Below are 17,232 nucleotides of genomic sequence, written 5' to 3' on the forward strand. Positions count from 1 at the left end.
CTTTAAAGTAAGTGCTCTAATGCGTATGCCTACTATGACAAACAAGTACCGTGTATATGCATTTGTTCCGAGTTACGCGTCCACAGTGTTTTACCCCGTGTCTTAGCCCGCCGCGGCGTGTGGGATAAGCATTGGGCTACATACGCCGCAATATTTTGTCAACAGAAACGTTGTTGAAGCGTGGATTTCATCGTATTGTCGTGCAAGTATCTGGATGTTTTGGATCGCTTTCGGAGTTGTGAACGATAGACGTGAACGCGCATGGATTTCTCGTGAGCCCATTCATTCACAAATTTGCTGCGCTACACGACGTCACAGCCACTTTGATTAAAGGTACTGCATGTTGTTGTAAATATTTTGGATTGATTGTTAATCATATTCCCCGGTTAGGCTTTAGTGGTGCTTTCACATAAGGTGAAACACTTTCGCGTTGTTCTGGGACCCGGTTAGGGCTTCGCTTGTGCGTCAAGCGGGTGAAGCATTGCGCTTGGGAGTGCCGCCGTTTCTGGTTCTGAGACAGTTTGTCTGGTTCCAGTCTATCGGTATATCGAGGTACATAACAACCCACCGCTAGTACGTGCAGAAGACTAGGGTTGAGTTAGCTTAGCGCCGGTGGATAGTTAGGGGGAATAAGATTTCTTTCAGCAACTTGTACCGTTTTAATAAAACTTATAAAATAATAAAAAATAATAAAAGTAAATAAGAAAATAAAAATAAGCGCTGTGTTGTGTGTGAGTGCAGACTTTTGTGATTATTGTGATTTTGTGAATGAAAATGGAGACTGATTCCAGGTCAAATGTTGGAAATGAAACAATTAAGAGGCAATCAAAACTCACTCCCAAAGCCTTGGAACATACAGTGGAAAAGCTTCAAGATGAAAGAAAAGCAAAAGTGAAAAGGATTAAAAGTTCAATAAGGGACATTACAGAGCTGAAGAAAAATCCTGCAAATGTTGAAAAGGTAAGATCATGTCTTGAGATTGTGTCCAGTTTGTACAGTGAGGCCTGTCGGCTGCATGATCTAGTTGTTCCTATGCTCCCTCCTGATGAACAAAATAAACAAAACGAGTGGTTTGATAGCGTGGAGGAGCATAAAAGTACCTTTGTGGAGGAGACAAATAAATGGCTCCTGGAGGTGCCAGCTGTTTCGAATGTCCCCATAGACTGGCAGAGGGCGCCATTGAACATCTGCTCCATCTGTAGATCCACCTCTGCCAATGGCAGTGGTGTAGGCGCACGAAGGGGTTTGGAAAATACAGCTGAGGAAATCGGGCCGAGTGATAGTGTCTCTAATGTATCCAATCAATCAAAGAAGCGCAGCACGGTGGTGAGTAAGTGTGTGTCCTCCACTGTGTCTTCCACGTCCTCTGCCAGACTGAAGGCTGAGGCCGAGACCGCCGCTCTTATGGCTCGGCAGAGGCTTCTGAGAGAGAAGCATGCTCTGGAGGAGCAGCAGGAGCAACTGCGCAGGAAAATGGAGGAGCAGCAGGAGCTGTTGAGGAGGAAGAAAGAGGAGCTTGATCTGGACATGGAGTTGGCTGCCTCTATGGCCAGAATAAGTGTATTTAAGGCCTCAGAAGGATCTCACACTTCTGCTACATCGGATGAGATGAATTCCTATTTGAAGAGAACCAAGACTGGTCAGTTAAATGTAGATGCTCCTACATATGTGCCTGCATTTACCACCCAGTCATCACAGACAGAGCCCGCGGGGAGTGCTCTGCTTTCAGGTTCTGCTGCTACAAAGCCTAAGGTTAGTTACCAGGCTGAGCTCCAAACTGCTGTTAGTGGGGCCGGTCTGTCAGTGCTACCCAGCAGTGAAGTATATCGAGATGTTCCACTCACCCAGCTTGATCCACCCAAACTTACAACAGAGAACACATCTGATCAGCGTTTACTTACGGTTCTAGAGAAACAAAATGAGATTCACATCCTTGTTGGTTGAAACAACAGTCACTCTTTCTCTTGCCCAAGAGGGACTTGCATACCTTCGACGGAGATCCTTTACAATATCAGACCTTCATCAGTGCTTTTGAGCACAATATTGAAGCCAAAACTCAAAACCACAAAGACCGTTTATATTACCTTGAACAGTATACTCGAGGTCAGCCCAGGGATTTGGTCCGAAGCTGCCAACACCTGCCTCCTGCTTGTGGGTACATTCAAGCTAAGAGTCTGCTTCAAGAACATTTTGGGGACCCATTCAAAGTGGCATCTGCATATATGGGGAAGGTGCTGGCCTGGCCTGTGGTGAAAGGTGAGGACGTGGAGGCGCTTCGAGCCTACGGTTTGTTGCTCCGTGAGTGCTGCAATTCTATGGGAGACTGTGTGGGAGACCTGAATGTTCCTACCAACATGCAAACAATCATCAAGAAGTTGCCGTATAAGCTAAGGGACCACTGGAGGAATGTGGCCTGTGATATTCAGGAAAGGTTTTCTCGTAGAGCCACATTCAACGATGTTGTAAAGTTTGTCGAGAGACAAGTGAAGATCGTAAGTGACCCTCTGTTTGGGGACATACAGGACTCCCCAGGGACAAGAAAAGGGGACTTCAAACCTGTGACTCCTCAGACCAGTCTAAAACCCAAAAGTAGTAGTTTTGCCACTACAGTAACGCCGACAGAAAGAGATGACCCTGTGAATAAAGGAGAGAACCTGCCTGTAAAAATTTGCTTATTTTGTGGAGCTGGTCATGCGTTGGATGTTTGCCTTCTGTTGGATAAGAAGACTCAAGATGAAAAGATGTCTTTTGTGAAAGAAAACAAATTGTGCTTTGGTTGTTTGTGCATTGGGCACAGAAGTCGAGATTGCAGGAAGCGTCTGACATGTAGAGTGTGCAATCGTAAGCACCCCACATTGTTGCATGTTCACTCCAGATCTAGACAAGGTAGTTTGTCACAGACAAGTAGCTTTTCAGAGGAGGCCAGAGAAGGCGCTGTGGTGTCTGTTCAATCTAGTGGGTTAACTGGGGCCGGAAAACAGAACTGTACATTATCAATCCTGCCTGTCCAGGTAAAGTACAAAAGAGGGCATGAGACTTTGCTGACATATGCATTTTTAGATCCAGGGAGCACTGCTTCATTTGCACGAGCGGCTCATGACAGACTGAACCTCACCCTGGACATGGGACAGGAAAAGGTTGGACAGTTACATGCTCACCGACCTGGAAGTAGCTGACTTGGCTCTGACCATTTTTGTGACTGCCGAGAAATCTTCACTCAACAGAGCATGCCTGTTCACAGGGGAAACATTCCATATACGAAGGACCTTCGACGATGGCCACATTTAAATCACATAAACATCCCGGAGTCAATGCAAAGTGGATCTTCTGATTGGGACCAATGTACCTCAGGCACTGGAGCCGTGGGAGGTTGTGCGATCAGAGGGTGGAGGTCCTTATGCCATTAAAACCATCCTTGGTTGGACGTGAATGGCCCGCTAAGAGGAGTATGTCATGCCAGTGTTGAGGACTTGCAACCTGATGTCAATTAATCGGATCTCGTGGCAAAGTTGGATGACTTTGGAAAACCAGCTAAAGGTTGACTTCCCTGAAACAAAACAGGAAGAACTGGCCTATCCAAAGAAGATGGACAATTTATGGAGTCTGTCTCGGAGTCAGTCAGGTTAGTGAATGGCCATATTGCATTGCTTTGCCATGAGAGAAAAAGCCCTCAACATGGAACATAAAACCATTGAGACAGCGTGCCAGAGTCTTAAGAAACGTTTGACAGATTTGTCTTTTCGTCATGATTATGTTACATTCATGTCAGGGATGCTGCCAGGTTTACTGACAGTTCCATTTGGCTCATGATGGGGAGGGTATGGTACGTACCTCACCATGGTGTGTACCACCCTCAAAAAAAAAAAGCTGCAGTCTTTGTCTGCGGAACTTTTCAAGGCACCTGTTTGAACTCCCAATTTCTTCAGCGTCCTGACTTTACTAGCCTGTTGGTTGATGTCCTCACCAGATTTCATGAGGAACCTGTCGTGCTTATGGCTGATGTTGAGGCCATGTTTCACCAGGTCGGGTGCCAGCTGAAGACTGTGATTTGTTGAGATTCTGTGGTGGCCTGACGGAGATTGCAGTCAGGAGCTTGCGGAATACCGAATGTAGCACATGTGTTTGGTGCTATGTCCTCTCCTAGCTGTGCCTCTTTTGCTCTTCGGAGGTTGTGCTGAGGTGATCATGACTATTTCAGGCGACTGTCAGTACTCTGTGCACCATTTTTATGTTGATGATTGCTTTGGTGTCTGTTGCCTCTGAGTGGAAGCAATGGCTTTATGTCAAGAACTTAGAGCTTTGTGTGCCAAAGGTGGGTTTGAGCTTACAAAATGGGTCAGTAATCGGCGCTCAGTTCTTTCCGCTATTCCTCCTGAAGAGAGAGCCAAAGAAGTGAAAGATCAAGATTTAGACAGTGAGGTCTTGCCTATAGAGCGAGCTCTGGGCATGCACTGGTGCGTGCAGTCTGACTTGTTTAAGTTCAAGATCACACTCAAAAATCGTCCGCTGATGAGAAGAGGAATCCTGTCAGTCATCAGTTCAGTTTATGATCCTCTTGGTTTTTTAGCACCTGTCATTTTGTTCGCCAAGAAATTTGTCCAAGATCTTTGCAGGAACGTCTAGGGTGGTACGATCCTCTGCCTCCTTCAGTGGCTAGGATTGGTTGGCCTGGCTGGAATATTTGCATCTCCTTGAACACTGGGAGGTCAGTAGTGCCGGAACCTATGAACTTTGGTGACTTGCTTCTGCACAGCTTCACCACTTTGCGGACGCAAGTGAGGAGGGTTTTGGAACCGTGACCTATTTGTTACTCCGTGACATCAGTGGCAGAGCTTACTGCGTATTTGTGATGGGCAAGGCACGTGTGGCTCCACTTACATCTGTTACCATCGCCTGTATGGAGTTGACAGCTGCGGTGGTGGCCAGCAGGATGGACAAGCTGTGGAAAAGGGAGCTGCAAATGGAGCTTAAAGAATCAGTATTTTGGATAGACCAATCACGAAAGTTTGCCTTCTGCAAGAAGTCTCTATTTGTTTAGTATGGTTTCTCTTTGTCTCCTACAAGTAGTTGGTGGTGGGTAATTATTATTAATAATTAGGGGCCGGTATGTAGGAGCCATTCGTGGGTGTTCTATTGGTTTCCTCAGTGACTATTGTGCACTACACTGCAGTGTCTGGGGGTGCACGGTGGTGTGGTGTGGCCTATATATGAGCGCGCTCACCTGCTGAGTGTAAGGCCTTGGATCATGGTGGCGGGGTGAGCACGGGGGCAACTTTCTGTTGACCGTCACATATTGGTTGGCTATTAAAGTACCCACCGTCACTACATTAAATATCAAAAGTGTTAAATTTGGATTAGAGGAGAAACCAAACCAAGTCTACATCAGGACTAAACTTGACTGAAACCAATTCGTCAAAACAACTCAAATTAATTGTTTAATATCCTGAATTCAAGTACCTCCTATTGATTTATTTTTACAGCGTAGTTTTCATTTCTCATCTCACTCCTCCCTCTTGCTCTGCGTCTTGAAAGCCTGTTTCCGGAGGTGGGCTTCTATCTCCTCTCTGAACACGAGCATGCCCAGGTGAGGGTGGGAGGCCTCGTTCATGGCTTTGGACTGGATGCACATGCGGTACTGCTCAGGGGTCAGTTCGTCTGCACACTGTTTCTCGTGCCAAAGGTGGAAAAGACTGGAGACCGGAGCTCGCACCACGATCACGTCACTGCGCAGGTATTTTTTATACAAATGTACGTCCTCTACACCCCAGCCTTTCACCTCCAGGTCAAAACCACCTGAAAAATGTGAGAGACAAGACATTACAACAGCGAATGAGACAACCAGAGCCACAGGGACCCAAGTGTGTCAGCACTTTGTAATATGACGTTTATGACCAATAGCGTTTCATTATGTGACTTAACAGTAAACACAGGTGTCTTTAAAAAGCCTGTACCTGATTTCAAACCATTATATTACTGCACCATGACACAAACAACTGTCTGGGATAGTGCCATGCATCACTGCCACCCCCCCAGTTGCTGAAATATTTCACGACGTTGAGTCTATAATATGGCCAATACAAATAATTACTTTAAAAAAATTTATTAATATTTTAAATATGTCAATGAAACAAAAATATTGTATGAAATAAATATGAATCCTAGTCTAAACCAGGACTAAATCAGGACTGAACCAGGACTGAACCAGGACTGAACCAGGACAGAACCAGGTCTAAACTAGGTCTAAACCAGGACTGAAACATGACTAAACCAGGACTGAACCAGGACTACACCAGAAATGAACCAGGGCTAAAACAGGTCTAAACCAGGACTAATCTTGGATATGAGAGAGAGGGAGAACCCCGAGCCCGTGGAGCAGGGTCTCCACAAAGCTCGAATGGGCAATGGGTGCGCTTAGCCCCATGGGGCTCAAAGCTCTACGCCGGTCCTTTCTCCTGCAGTCACCCAACAATCTATGTGAGCACACCTCCAGGTCCGTCCTGACAGTCTGGTTCAGTTCTGGTTTAGTCCTGTTTTAGTCCTGTTTTAGTCCTGGCTCAGTCCTGGTGTTGTACCCCCCATGTACCACTGCCACTACACCCCTGATCATGTGTGATGTGCTGTGTTGTTTGGCTTTATGGGAGGTTTTTGAACAGTACTGTTGTATATGTAATAGCATTATAACTATTGTGTGTAACGTCACAGAATAGTTATAATGCACAGCGCAGACAGTAAAGTGATCATTTCATTGTACAGGGCAAGGCGTTTCCTTACTGTGCACATAGCCATAAGCACTTTAAATCTTGAATCTAGTGCGTACGATAAAATGTTTGTCCCCCGTAGCGCAAAACTCAAACTCCGCCTGTGGTGCCATGCAATTGTTTTCTAATAGCTCTCTCCAATTTTTACCCACTATTTGTTTTTTTGACACTTGAAAAGGCACCATGACAACATGACAAGTGTGTGGGATCGTGTGAGGCGGTTGGATTCCCACGATTCTTACTGACAATGTCCCTGATTAGATGAAAAAAGTGAGCCTGTCAGTAGCAACTCTACTACTTGAGAAAATGTTATGCAAAATGAACAGATTTTCTTTCTAATTTAGCAGTGTTTACCATACACTGATGTAAAGACCATTTATCTAGAATTAATTTAAATCAGATACAGGCTCTTTTAATTTATTATCAGTATTTTAATGTTTGAGTAATTTGATTGATTGATTTATTGTTAAACTCTTGATTTTTATATAGTGTTTTCTGATTTTTTGTTTAAGAAAAAAGTGCAGGGGAATTTATATTATTACCAAAATCCCAGGAGGACATAAAAATCAGGAAAACCATATGTTCCTGTCACCGCAGTGTTCAGTCAGTGGAGTGGGAAAGAAATGTTGAAGCTTTCAAGTGTGTTTTTCTAGTGCGGTATTTAAAAGTGCATTTAAGGTATTCTGGTTTGTGGTTTAGTCAAGTGTGTTAATCTCATCAGCTTCATCTTCCTTTTTCATATCTGTTCGTTGTCCTTTTGTTCATGTCAAGACCAATACAAGTTATGTTTGATATTTTAGCAAACAACAGCACACTGCTTACTTTTTGACACAGAATTTGTAGTTTTTAAAATGTAGTACAGACTGCTTATAATTGCCCAAATACTGAACAGTCAAAACTTACCAATATTTAAGAAGTCTGAGCGGTACTGACAGGTCATGCCAAAACCGAAGTCTCTCCAAAATCCAGCATCTTTTTTATGAATCTGTAAAGAAAACATTTAAATAAAAGTTAATCAGCCATTTGACTTAAAAACACAAGAACACTGTTTAACCTGCAGTGATTTTCTTACCAGCTGCAGTTCGATCGGTGGAGCCAGCTCCAAGTTTCCATAGACAATAGCAGGATTATACAGGCTGAAGACCACTGGATAAAACACCTTTTTATCTGCACAGATCAGATGATATGACCGCATTTAATAAACATAAAAACACACAAATATATACTTAGATACAGGGCTCTCCACTAATATTGACATCCTTCACCACAGCTGCTTATAGAAAATCAGATACTAGACTAGATTATATTATTATATTATATTTAAAAAGTGACAGTCACAAGTTACAAATTAACCTTTCCTAAGTAGCTTTACAATGATCTTGAGCTGCATCAGAACAAGTATAAGACTATTATTCAATGATGAAAGTAACATTCTATTATCTAAATAAAGAGTATTTTTTATTATCATCGTGGTATAGGAATCTGTATTGAGTTTATTCCTTAGTATCAAAATCGTGTTTGAAATTTTAGACTTGTGAAACATTACAGTAGACAAGGAAGTATCTCATCCTGATGCGATGTCAGTGGCTCCAGTGACTCAACATTCTCCATGAATCACTGGCTGCGGTTACATGCTCACTGTAAAACAGATAATTACCAGATTTAGCAGATTATAAAAATGACATGAACAGCAAAATCTGATGAAAGTAATCTGATTTCTGTCTGATCACGGTCCCTCTGATTACTCACATCAGGTTTTGTGGTTTGCATGTCATTGATTTATAAAGGTCCGGAAATCAGATAATAATCTGATTTTGGTGTGTGCATGTGAACCACTACTGAGCTGCAAAAGTTTGTTGGGTTACCTACATTTTAGTAAATTTATTCTATTTTACTATCATTTTGCTTCTTATTTTTAACTGCAATATTCATTTTTTTTATTTTAAATTCCCTCCTTAAACACATACCATACCAGGAGTTGTGTTTTGTTTCATTCACAAATGTTTGAGTAATCCTTTATTATTAGTCCGTCTGCATCTCCAAAGCTCAAAATCCTCTGCTCCACCTCGTAATGTCATGAAGCAGTAGTTTTCAACTTAACAGCTTAACTTAACTTTTACCTTTTGTTTAGTAGAGAGAGGCAATTCCAGGGGTGACATTATCCAAATGATTCTAGTGAAGTTGTTTGGAGTTTAAAAACACAGTGGAGCTCTTCCTGCTTTACCACATGACATCACAAGGTGTTCTCTGTTTGAGAGAAGAACTCAACCTAAATATGTGTGAATGAATGAAACAAACCACAACTCCAAGTATGTTTGTGATAAGGATATCACTTTATAACAGATATCAGAAGAATAACAGATCAGAATAGTGTAATGTGTGCGCATTAAAGCTGCCCTGACAAATCTATCTACAGTTGTATCCGCTTTAATCAGCACATATTTCCTCATCAGAGCTGCCAATATTATCAAAGAGCTCTGTAATGATAACATAGGTCTGGACCCACTAGGAGCAGCGTTGAGGCGGCAGGTGTTGAGGAAGTCTGCGTTAAAGTGGATGTCGACGTCGCAGAAGAACATGAGCACATCTCCTTTGGTCCAGGCGTGGGCCCCGATATCCAGACCACGGCCCCGAGAAAACTCCTCCTCTACCGGGATCAGGCTGTAGTTCGAGAAGCCCTCCTCCCTAAACACAAACATCAAACAAATATAATAACAGAACAATCGATACTTTGTAGTGACATCGCATTGGATGTTCAATTGTGAGGGAGCAAATCTGTCTGTGTGTGTGTGTGTGTGTGTCTTGTAATGTAAGCCTGCAGGTTTTGTATTCTGTCCATTGTATTTGTGTTAGACTTAGACTTGGACAAACTTTATTGATCCAAGGGAAATTCGGAAAATTGGACACAGTAGCTCACACATCACAATATATAATAATAACAAAGAGTAAAGTTATTAATGTTTTGTGTGTTTTTGGATCACCTCAAAAGACTGTATAAAAATGTGAACTAGTGTGATGTCACCCGTAGCGTTCGGCTCCAGTCAAATGCAGCTCACAATGCTAATGGTTACAGGAGCAAATTTGGAGCCAGGCTCTATATTATGAATAGGGTTTTTATGAAGGACAAAATAGCTGAAAAAACACCAGGATAATGTAGAGCGGTTTAATACAAACATTTTCAGACCAAAGTGACGAGGCTCATTGCAGCAGTTAGAGAGAGAGGAGCAACAATATTCCAGTGTAAGTCAACATCCTATTTGCAACACGGCGGCTGGTGCGTTAGCTATGTCCATTTAAGCATACAATCTATGATTCCAATAAAATAAACAAGAAATAAATGTGTTAAAAACTTACAGGAGGGCCAAATCGACCCCTGGGACCAGCCGGACCTGGATCACCCTGAGAACAACAAAAGATTAAAAAAAAATACACATGCAAATAAATACAATGAAATACATACGAATTTGTGGAATTTGTTGAAGTGTCCTCTGTCTTTTACCTCTGTCCCATTTACTCCACGTCGTCCAATCCCCCCAGTGGCTCCGGGTGCACCCTAGCAGATCAAAATAATGAATTCAGAATTACAAAAAGCGTTATAAACATGAAAATTAACATGAAAATAATATTACACACTGGTGTTCCTGGTGGTCCTCTCATCCCATCATAGCCACACTCTCCCTGTATAAAAAGTCAGGCTCTTTCAGACAAAGAATAGATGCAACTCATATTTAAACTGTACAAATGTCCCACCTCTAGACCCGGAGCTCCTGGAAGTCCCTGAACGCCTTTTAAACCCAAAAAACCCTGGCAAAAATACAGAAAATGTATCTCACACCAACCAAGGAGAATAAATATCACTCAATACACGATACCTGAATAGCAGGCTATGAAATGTATTATATATTATTGTATTCTTAAAAGCTGGTTGGTTATAAATGACTTACAGGAGGGCCGACTGGTCCAGCTTCCCCAGGTTCACCTTTAGCACCCTAAACATACACAGAAAAATAACTAAAATAACAAAAACAACAAAAAATGCTATATATAAAGGCTGGAAAAATAAGTTAAAAGTAGAAATATAATGCGATAAATTCTTTTAAACAAGGGTATTACATTTTATTTCTGCACTTTTCTTGGTAATTCTGCTGCCCATTCACATTTTCACCTAGTCTTAAGAAAATAAATGTATCATATTCAAACTTGCCACCGAAGGCAAAGATAAAATAAAATAAAATCGCAGTACTTTGTTTTATATTACCACATGGTCTTATATCAGTGTAATCCCTCAGTGGTCCCGGTAGTTTCCATAGTGGTCCATGGGCATATACTAGTCTATGTGCCCTTATACTTGTTCTGATACAGCTCAAGATTATACTAAAGCTATTCAGGAAAGGTTCATTTGAATGTGACTTTTTCATATCAATACTGAAAAGAGGATCTAGCTTCGATACTAGTTTTTAATATCCATCAGTAACAGATTTTTTTAGACTTTTGACAACTTTGAAATCCAGCCAAATCCAGTTGTAGTTGTGACTAATTCGTCTCACCACCAGAGGGCAACATTTTTCAACTTGTGCTGAGGTTACAATTGAAAAGGCCATTGCTTTATTACTAATCATAATCAATAATATGCACCAACCTTTTCCCCATAGCTGCCTCTGTCTCCGCTTGGACCAGGCTCTCCGGTGAAACCCTGTGACCCCAGAAACAAGCGCAAGTCAGTTTTGCTTGGGGTAGGACACTTTAATATACATTTCATTGTACAATATTTGTTGCGATATTTTCTGGAGGATAACAAAATTGTGAATATGCTACTATTTCCTTTTAAAATATCTTGACAAGACTTTGGTTCTGTCAACCAAAGTGCTTATATAACAGTTATTTCTCCATGTAATCAGCACTAAAACAGAGCAAAGGATCATGGTCTATGTAGTTTCCTCAGTTTTTAGCTATATTGGTGCACTACAACTATTAATTCAAGCAGAGAGACTTGTAATTTGATATATTGTGATGGCCCACATATATGTGACATATAAGACACTTTTGGCACAGTATTTTTTATGAGTGCACACCTTGGGACGTAATGAGTTCAGAGTCTTTTGTTTCACCTCTGTCCTGTTTGGTCTCAGGAGTGTGTTAAAGTTACACTTTCTGATCAATGTTATAATGTTGTTTCTTCATTAAAAACAGACCTGGAATTGTATTTTGTTTGATTCACACATGTTTAACGCACAAACCCTGAATATCTAGGCCAGTTACTCCATAACAAATAGAAAACACTCAGGTCCCCCTAGTGATATCATGTGGTGATACAGGAAGTGCTCCACTGTGTTTTTAAACTCCATACCATCAGTTGAATCATTTGGATCACTTCAACCCTGGAACTGCCAATCTCTACTAATAAATAAGTAAATAAATAAATAAATAAATAAATAAATAAAAGGTAGCTGATAACTACAACTATATGACATCACAAGGTGGAACAGAGCATTTTGGAGATGTGGACAGACTAATAATGAAGCTCAAACATGAACAAATAAAACAAACCATAACTGCAGGTCTGTTTTTGATGAGGTAACCACATTCTAACATGGCTTAAACCTCACAAGAATCAATTTCCTGTAATATAGGACCTATAAAAGAGGTGCTACAACAATATAATCTTACAGGGCTATATGCATCTGTTTACAATTATTAGACTAATTATAGAAAAAAAATATTTTAAAACTGCATTCTCACACATATGCACTTTAGAGGGCTATTACAACCTGTTACATAGGACAGATGCACGCAGTGGCACTTGCAATTCAGAAGTAAGTAAATTATAACGTGAATATCTATCTTTACATGGACCTTTACATGGACTGTACAAATTTGAAAATCTGGTAGAAAATGTGATAAATTTTGTTGTGCTAACCCGTATCAGTTAATCAAAGGCTTTTTAGGAGCTATCTGGAAGACAAAGTACAATGAATTTTAAATCACTAAATCTTTAACATGTGCACAGATGTGAACAATTAGAAAAGAAATTACTCACAATCAGAAAGAGATTAAGCACGTCACATGGAAAAATTTGTATGGCATTTCAGTAACCTGATAACTCCAGAAATCAGACAATGATCAGATTCTTTTACATCTTAACATTTGGTGACACAATTAAAACAAACTATTTCCTTTTCAAAAAAATTGAAAAAGTCATATATTGTATTGCTTGTTTTTGAACTACTAGTACATGAGGCTAAAATATTGTAGTATCACTAGACAGTGCATGTAACCACTAGCCAGTGGTTACATGCACCCTCAAAAATTTAATTATTTTCAGATTTGTTTAGCTAAAAGACTATTCATATTAAAAGTAAACAACATTGTCATCTGATTTCTTCCTCATGATCCCTCTGATTACGCACAGTTAACATGCTCTTTAAGTAAGCTTATGCCACAGCTACCAACTGAAATCCTAGTGAGCCAGAGTGCTGTAGATGTGCGGAGACACTTTTTTAAATAATCCATCCGGTCCTTGTATTTGGAGAGGTCGCTGGTGTTAGGCTAGAGCAAGTCAACGGTCACTGTTGGTCTGCACTACAAACAGTCTTACCCACTCCACCCACAAGAATGTCTGTGTCAATAGAATAATTTTAGAAGTAAAACTAACCTTGTATCTTAAATATATGTACTATTTTCTCAGCAACAGCGGAATTTTACTCTGCACTAGTTAGTTGTGATGTAATGCAATTCACTTCAAAATAGAGTCGCGAGAGACCTGTTGTAGCTAGTTCTACTACAGTTGGATCGATCAGTGGATTACAAACCAACGATGTGGCAACATGGTAAATCAGGCGTAGGCTATCAGGTGGCCGCAGAGCTCCGCGCTGTGGGGCTCAGCTCAGCCGTAGCCCGACAATCCGAACATGGCCATATCTGGAACACGCATCTTCATGTGCTCTATGTGCTGCTATGGCAGCTGCAGGTAAACAAACTATTATAGAGCCAGTAAGACAGGTGCCAGGTGATATCAGTCAGCCGCTACCAAGCTATCAGGAAATACAACTCACTGCTGCTGCTCAGACATAAATCCTTCAAATGCAAGGTTGGTTTTACCCTAACCCTTACCCTACCTCTAACCCTAGCACCAGCAACCTCTCCAAATACAAGTACTGGATGGATTATTTCAAAAAGTACCTCCACACATCTACAGGTCTCTAGCTCACTAGGAAATGAGGCGCTATGTCCAAAATTCCGAACTGTCCCTTTAAAGGTCTAGAAATCAAACATGAATCAGATGTTTGTGAGTTTATAACCTGTAGTACTATGTAGTAGTACTATTTTTTTAATTCTTAAGAATTAAAACCTGAAGTTTCTTACCATGTCTCCTTTTTCCCCTTCTGGAGAATCGTCCCCTTTAAAACCTCTTTGCCCCTATGAAAAACAAAGAATTTTATAACCAATCAGCCCTGAGTAAAATATGCAAAAATCTGAATTCCCACCTTGAGTCCACGTAAACCAGGAGGACCCCGCCTTCCGTCCAGTCCTGGGGTCCCATCAGGTGCCCCATCGCCCAGCCCGACCAAGCACACCCTTTTGCCCCAGGTGACCCTAAACACAGCAACTGTTAAAGGTGCACTGTGTAACTTTTCTGGTGTAGGTTAAGTCACAACCTCTTTCCATGGAGATTTTGACTAGAATGTTCCACAGTACAGCATTACGCTTATTTATCCACAGGGAGACAGCAGGTGAGGCTACATGTGTTTTAAGTCAATAAAAACACATGTTATTGAGTAAATGCAAGATGGATGGATTGTTTAATGCCACACAGGGACATTCCAGATGAAAGAACAACATCTCCATAGAGACAAGCAGATGACAGACCCTCCACCAGGAAAGTTACACAATGCACCTTTAATGCAACAAATTCAGAAAAACTACACGTGTGCTTTTCTGATTAAAATATTCACCATGTCTCCTCTTTGTCCAGGCATTCCTCTGTCTCCAGGCTCTCCAGGAATACCCTAAACACAAAATAGGTCACTAATATTGTTAGAAAAATAAAGATTAAGTGGTGTTTTTTTTTCCATTTTCATTTAATTTATTGCATAGTTTTATAAACTGCAAAGAATGGTGCAAAGTATATCTAATTTATGAGATTTGAATTTTGCAAGTAAAAAAGAAGGTATTTGAAATGGTTACCTTCTAAATGTACATGGATTTCAGTATCAGATAAGAAAACAAAGCAAAGTGGCATAAAGTTATTTTTAAATACACAAATTCATTATATAAAGCTGTGATTATAATGTACCAAATGTGGATCTATTTTCTTTGTCCATATAGAGTACTGTACACACATTATATGCAATTATAGTTAAAAAGACATTATGCTATTAAGATACTGTAGAATGATATTTTCAGGCATTTAGTATTGAACTATAACTATATATAAGTAGATTTTTTTTTTTACATTTTGTTCATTGTAAATCACAATATTGATCTAAAATAGCTTCATATTAAAAATTCACCTATTGACTTTCTGTTCAAAGCTGCAGAACTGAGAAGCCCCGGCTATTCTTAGTGGAATTTCACCATGGCAACCAACATATTTTCATTATTTTACAAGTTTATATTTCTGCCATGTGACATTTTTGAACTCTACATGTATCACTTGGAATTTTAACTATTCAAACAAGTGTAAGTATTCACAGAGAAGTGGGTGGAGACAGAGGGTAGGTGAAAACTGAAATTTTCTGAGTTGAACCCAAGATTACCCAAACATGCATGAATCAACTAAAATAAAAATGAAAGTAAGCTAACATTTTTGGTTAAAACCTTTAAAAGTCTTATATTGTGCAAAATTGACTCTGAGCTTTTAGTCGTGTTATAATGTTGTTACCTCCTCAGAAACATGTTGTGTTTGTCTGTCTACATCTCCAAAGCTCAAAATGCTCTGGTCCACCTTGTGATGTCATGAAGCAGTAGTTTTCAGGTGAAGAGCTATCTTTTGTTCGGTAGAGATAGTGAATTCCAGGACTAAAACATCCAAATGTTTCTCGTGAAGGTGTTTGGTGTTTAAAAACACAGTGGAGCACTTCCTGTATTGCCACATGACACCAGAAGATGCAACAGAGCTTTTTCCACATGAGAGAAGAACTCAGCCTAAATATGCAGGATTTGTGTGTTAAACATGTGTGAATGGAACAAAACACAACTCCAGGTCTGTTTGTGATGAGGAAACAACATCATAATGTGAATCAGAACAGAGAATAGCATAGTATGTGTCCTTTACATAAAACAGATAGTGTGAAACTTACAGGTGGACCAGGTTTGCCCATTTGCCCAAGAGGTCCTGGAGGTCCGGGCATCACCTGGACGAACAAAAACAGTTGAAATACAGAGCTACTGATTCAAAAAACTGTCAAGTCTGAGCTACTCACGGGCCAGCCAGCTCTCAGCATCTGGTAGAACGGAGATCTCTGGAAGACACAAATATTTACATTTTAAGATTCTTCATACACTTAAAAACAGTTAAATGCAATAATGTTTCCGACACCAAACTGGTTTAAAGTGCATTGATAACATTCTTGACCTCTCATCTAAAATCATCCAAAATTACACATATTTCACAGAATGTTCTTTATAGAAGAGGAATAAAATCAAAGCAAAGTTATTGTTGAGTTTTACTATTTTAAACTCACCTTCCAATTTTGACATGGCATTTATTTTGTCTAGAGGCAGTCAAACCTTTACACGCCTAACAAAACATCTGGCGTTTGTAGCACCACTAAATCTGAACCAGGACTAAAATTATATGTAACCTGTACCAAACGAACTAGTAAGATATGAATGATACGTGTACCCAGCAATCTAGGTTCTAAAGGAGGAAAGAAGGTGTAATAAATTTAGACTGTAGGTTGAAATGAGAAAAGTGTGTAAAATTTATTGAACAGAATCAATATTCTTCCCCAAATATTACCAGCTTACCCCTACATAAATCAGTCCTTTTGTCCAACAATTTGTCCTTTCAAAAATAAAAAGTTCAGAGCTCTGAAAAAAAAACTATTTTGTCTCATCTACCCGGGTAGTATGATTTTTTGTTTCTTTCTTTCGTTGGTGCACAAGATCTTAGTTTAATTCAACTGTACTGCAATGAAGGCCAGGTCCACCAAGAAAGAGACGTCAAGGCGTCCAGCAGGTCCACAGGTCCTGGATCCAGTGACTCCAGCCTCACAGCGAACAGTCCCAGGTCAATTCGGGTCAACAAAAAAAAACCTGCACAAGCAGGGCAAAGCAAAGCACAAATTCAGATCTGGTTTAAATCATTTCGAACTACTTTTAACTGGATTACAGTAGCTTGTAGTACACAATGCGCAGTATTCAACAACTAGCAGTGCACATGCTCATATCAGTATACTCCAGTTGCATACATTCTCTGAATCATGTATAATAAGTGATCATGTAGTTAAGTCAAGGTAGAAAACAAATTGAG

At 40.4% G+C, this 17,232-nt stretch overlaps 1 protein-coding gene across 1 annotated transcript; it reads right to left on the reverse strand.

The window, feature by feature from the left end:
- Positions 1 to 5,423: 5,423 nt before the first annotated feature.
- Positions 5,424 to 14,310, reverse strand: LOC129411606 (chondroitin sulfate N-acetylgalactosaminyltransferase 2-like). The gene is made up of 9 exons (XM_055162949.1): positions 14,243 to 14,310; positions 14,121 to 14,174; positions 11,398 to 11,451; positions 10,703 to 10,747; positions 10,113 to 10,157; positions 9,265 to 9,443; positions 7,831 to 7,925; positions 7,662 to 7,743; positions 5,424 to 5,793 (listed from the first exon to the last, which is right to left on the reverse strand). Exons 1-9 carry the CDS (start codon positions 14,308 to 14,310, stop codon positions 5,501 to 5,503), a joined length of 915 nt encoding a protein of 304 aa, XP_055018924.1. The 3' UTR covers positions 5,424 to 5,500.
- Between the last annotated feature and the right edge of the window lie 2,922 nt (positions 14,311 to 17,232).

This window comes from Boleophthalmus pectinirostris, unplaced genomic scaffold (assembly GCF_026225935.1).
Source record: "Boleophthalmus pectinirostris isolate CB_2022bp ecotype Guang Dong unplaced genomic scaffold, ASM2622593v1 HiC_scaffold_5, whole genome shotgun sequence".
Lineage (NCBI taxonomy): Eukaryota > Metazoa > Chordata > Actinopteri > Gobiiformes > Gobiidae > Boleophthalmus > Boleophthalmus pectinirostris.

Bases quoted from the DNA above. Each gene is read 5' to 3' on its own strand.
- LOC129411606 (XM_055162949.1), bottom strand. From the start codon at position 14,310: ATGGGGCACCTGATGGGACCCCAGGACTGGACGGAAGGCGGGGTCCTC. The intron at 10,748-11,397 runs GTTGGTGCATAT...GTGTATGTTTAG, and splicing joins GAGGCAGCTATGGGGAAAAG to GGTGCTAAAGGTGAACCTGG. The intron at 9,444-10,112 runs GTAAGTTTTTAA...GTTTGTGTTTAG, and splicing joins GGGGTCGATTTGGCCCTCCT to GGAGGAGGGCTTCTCGAACT.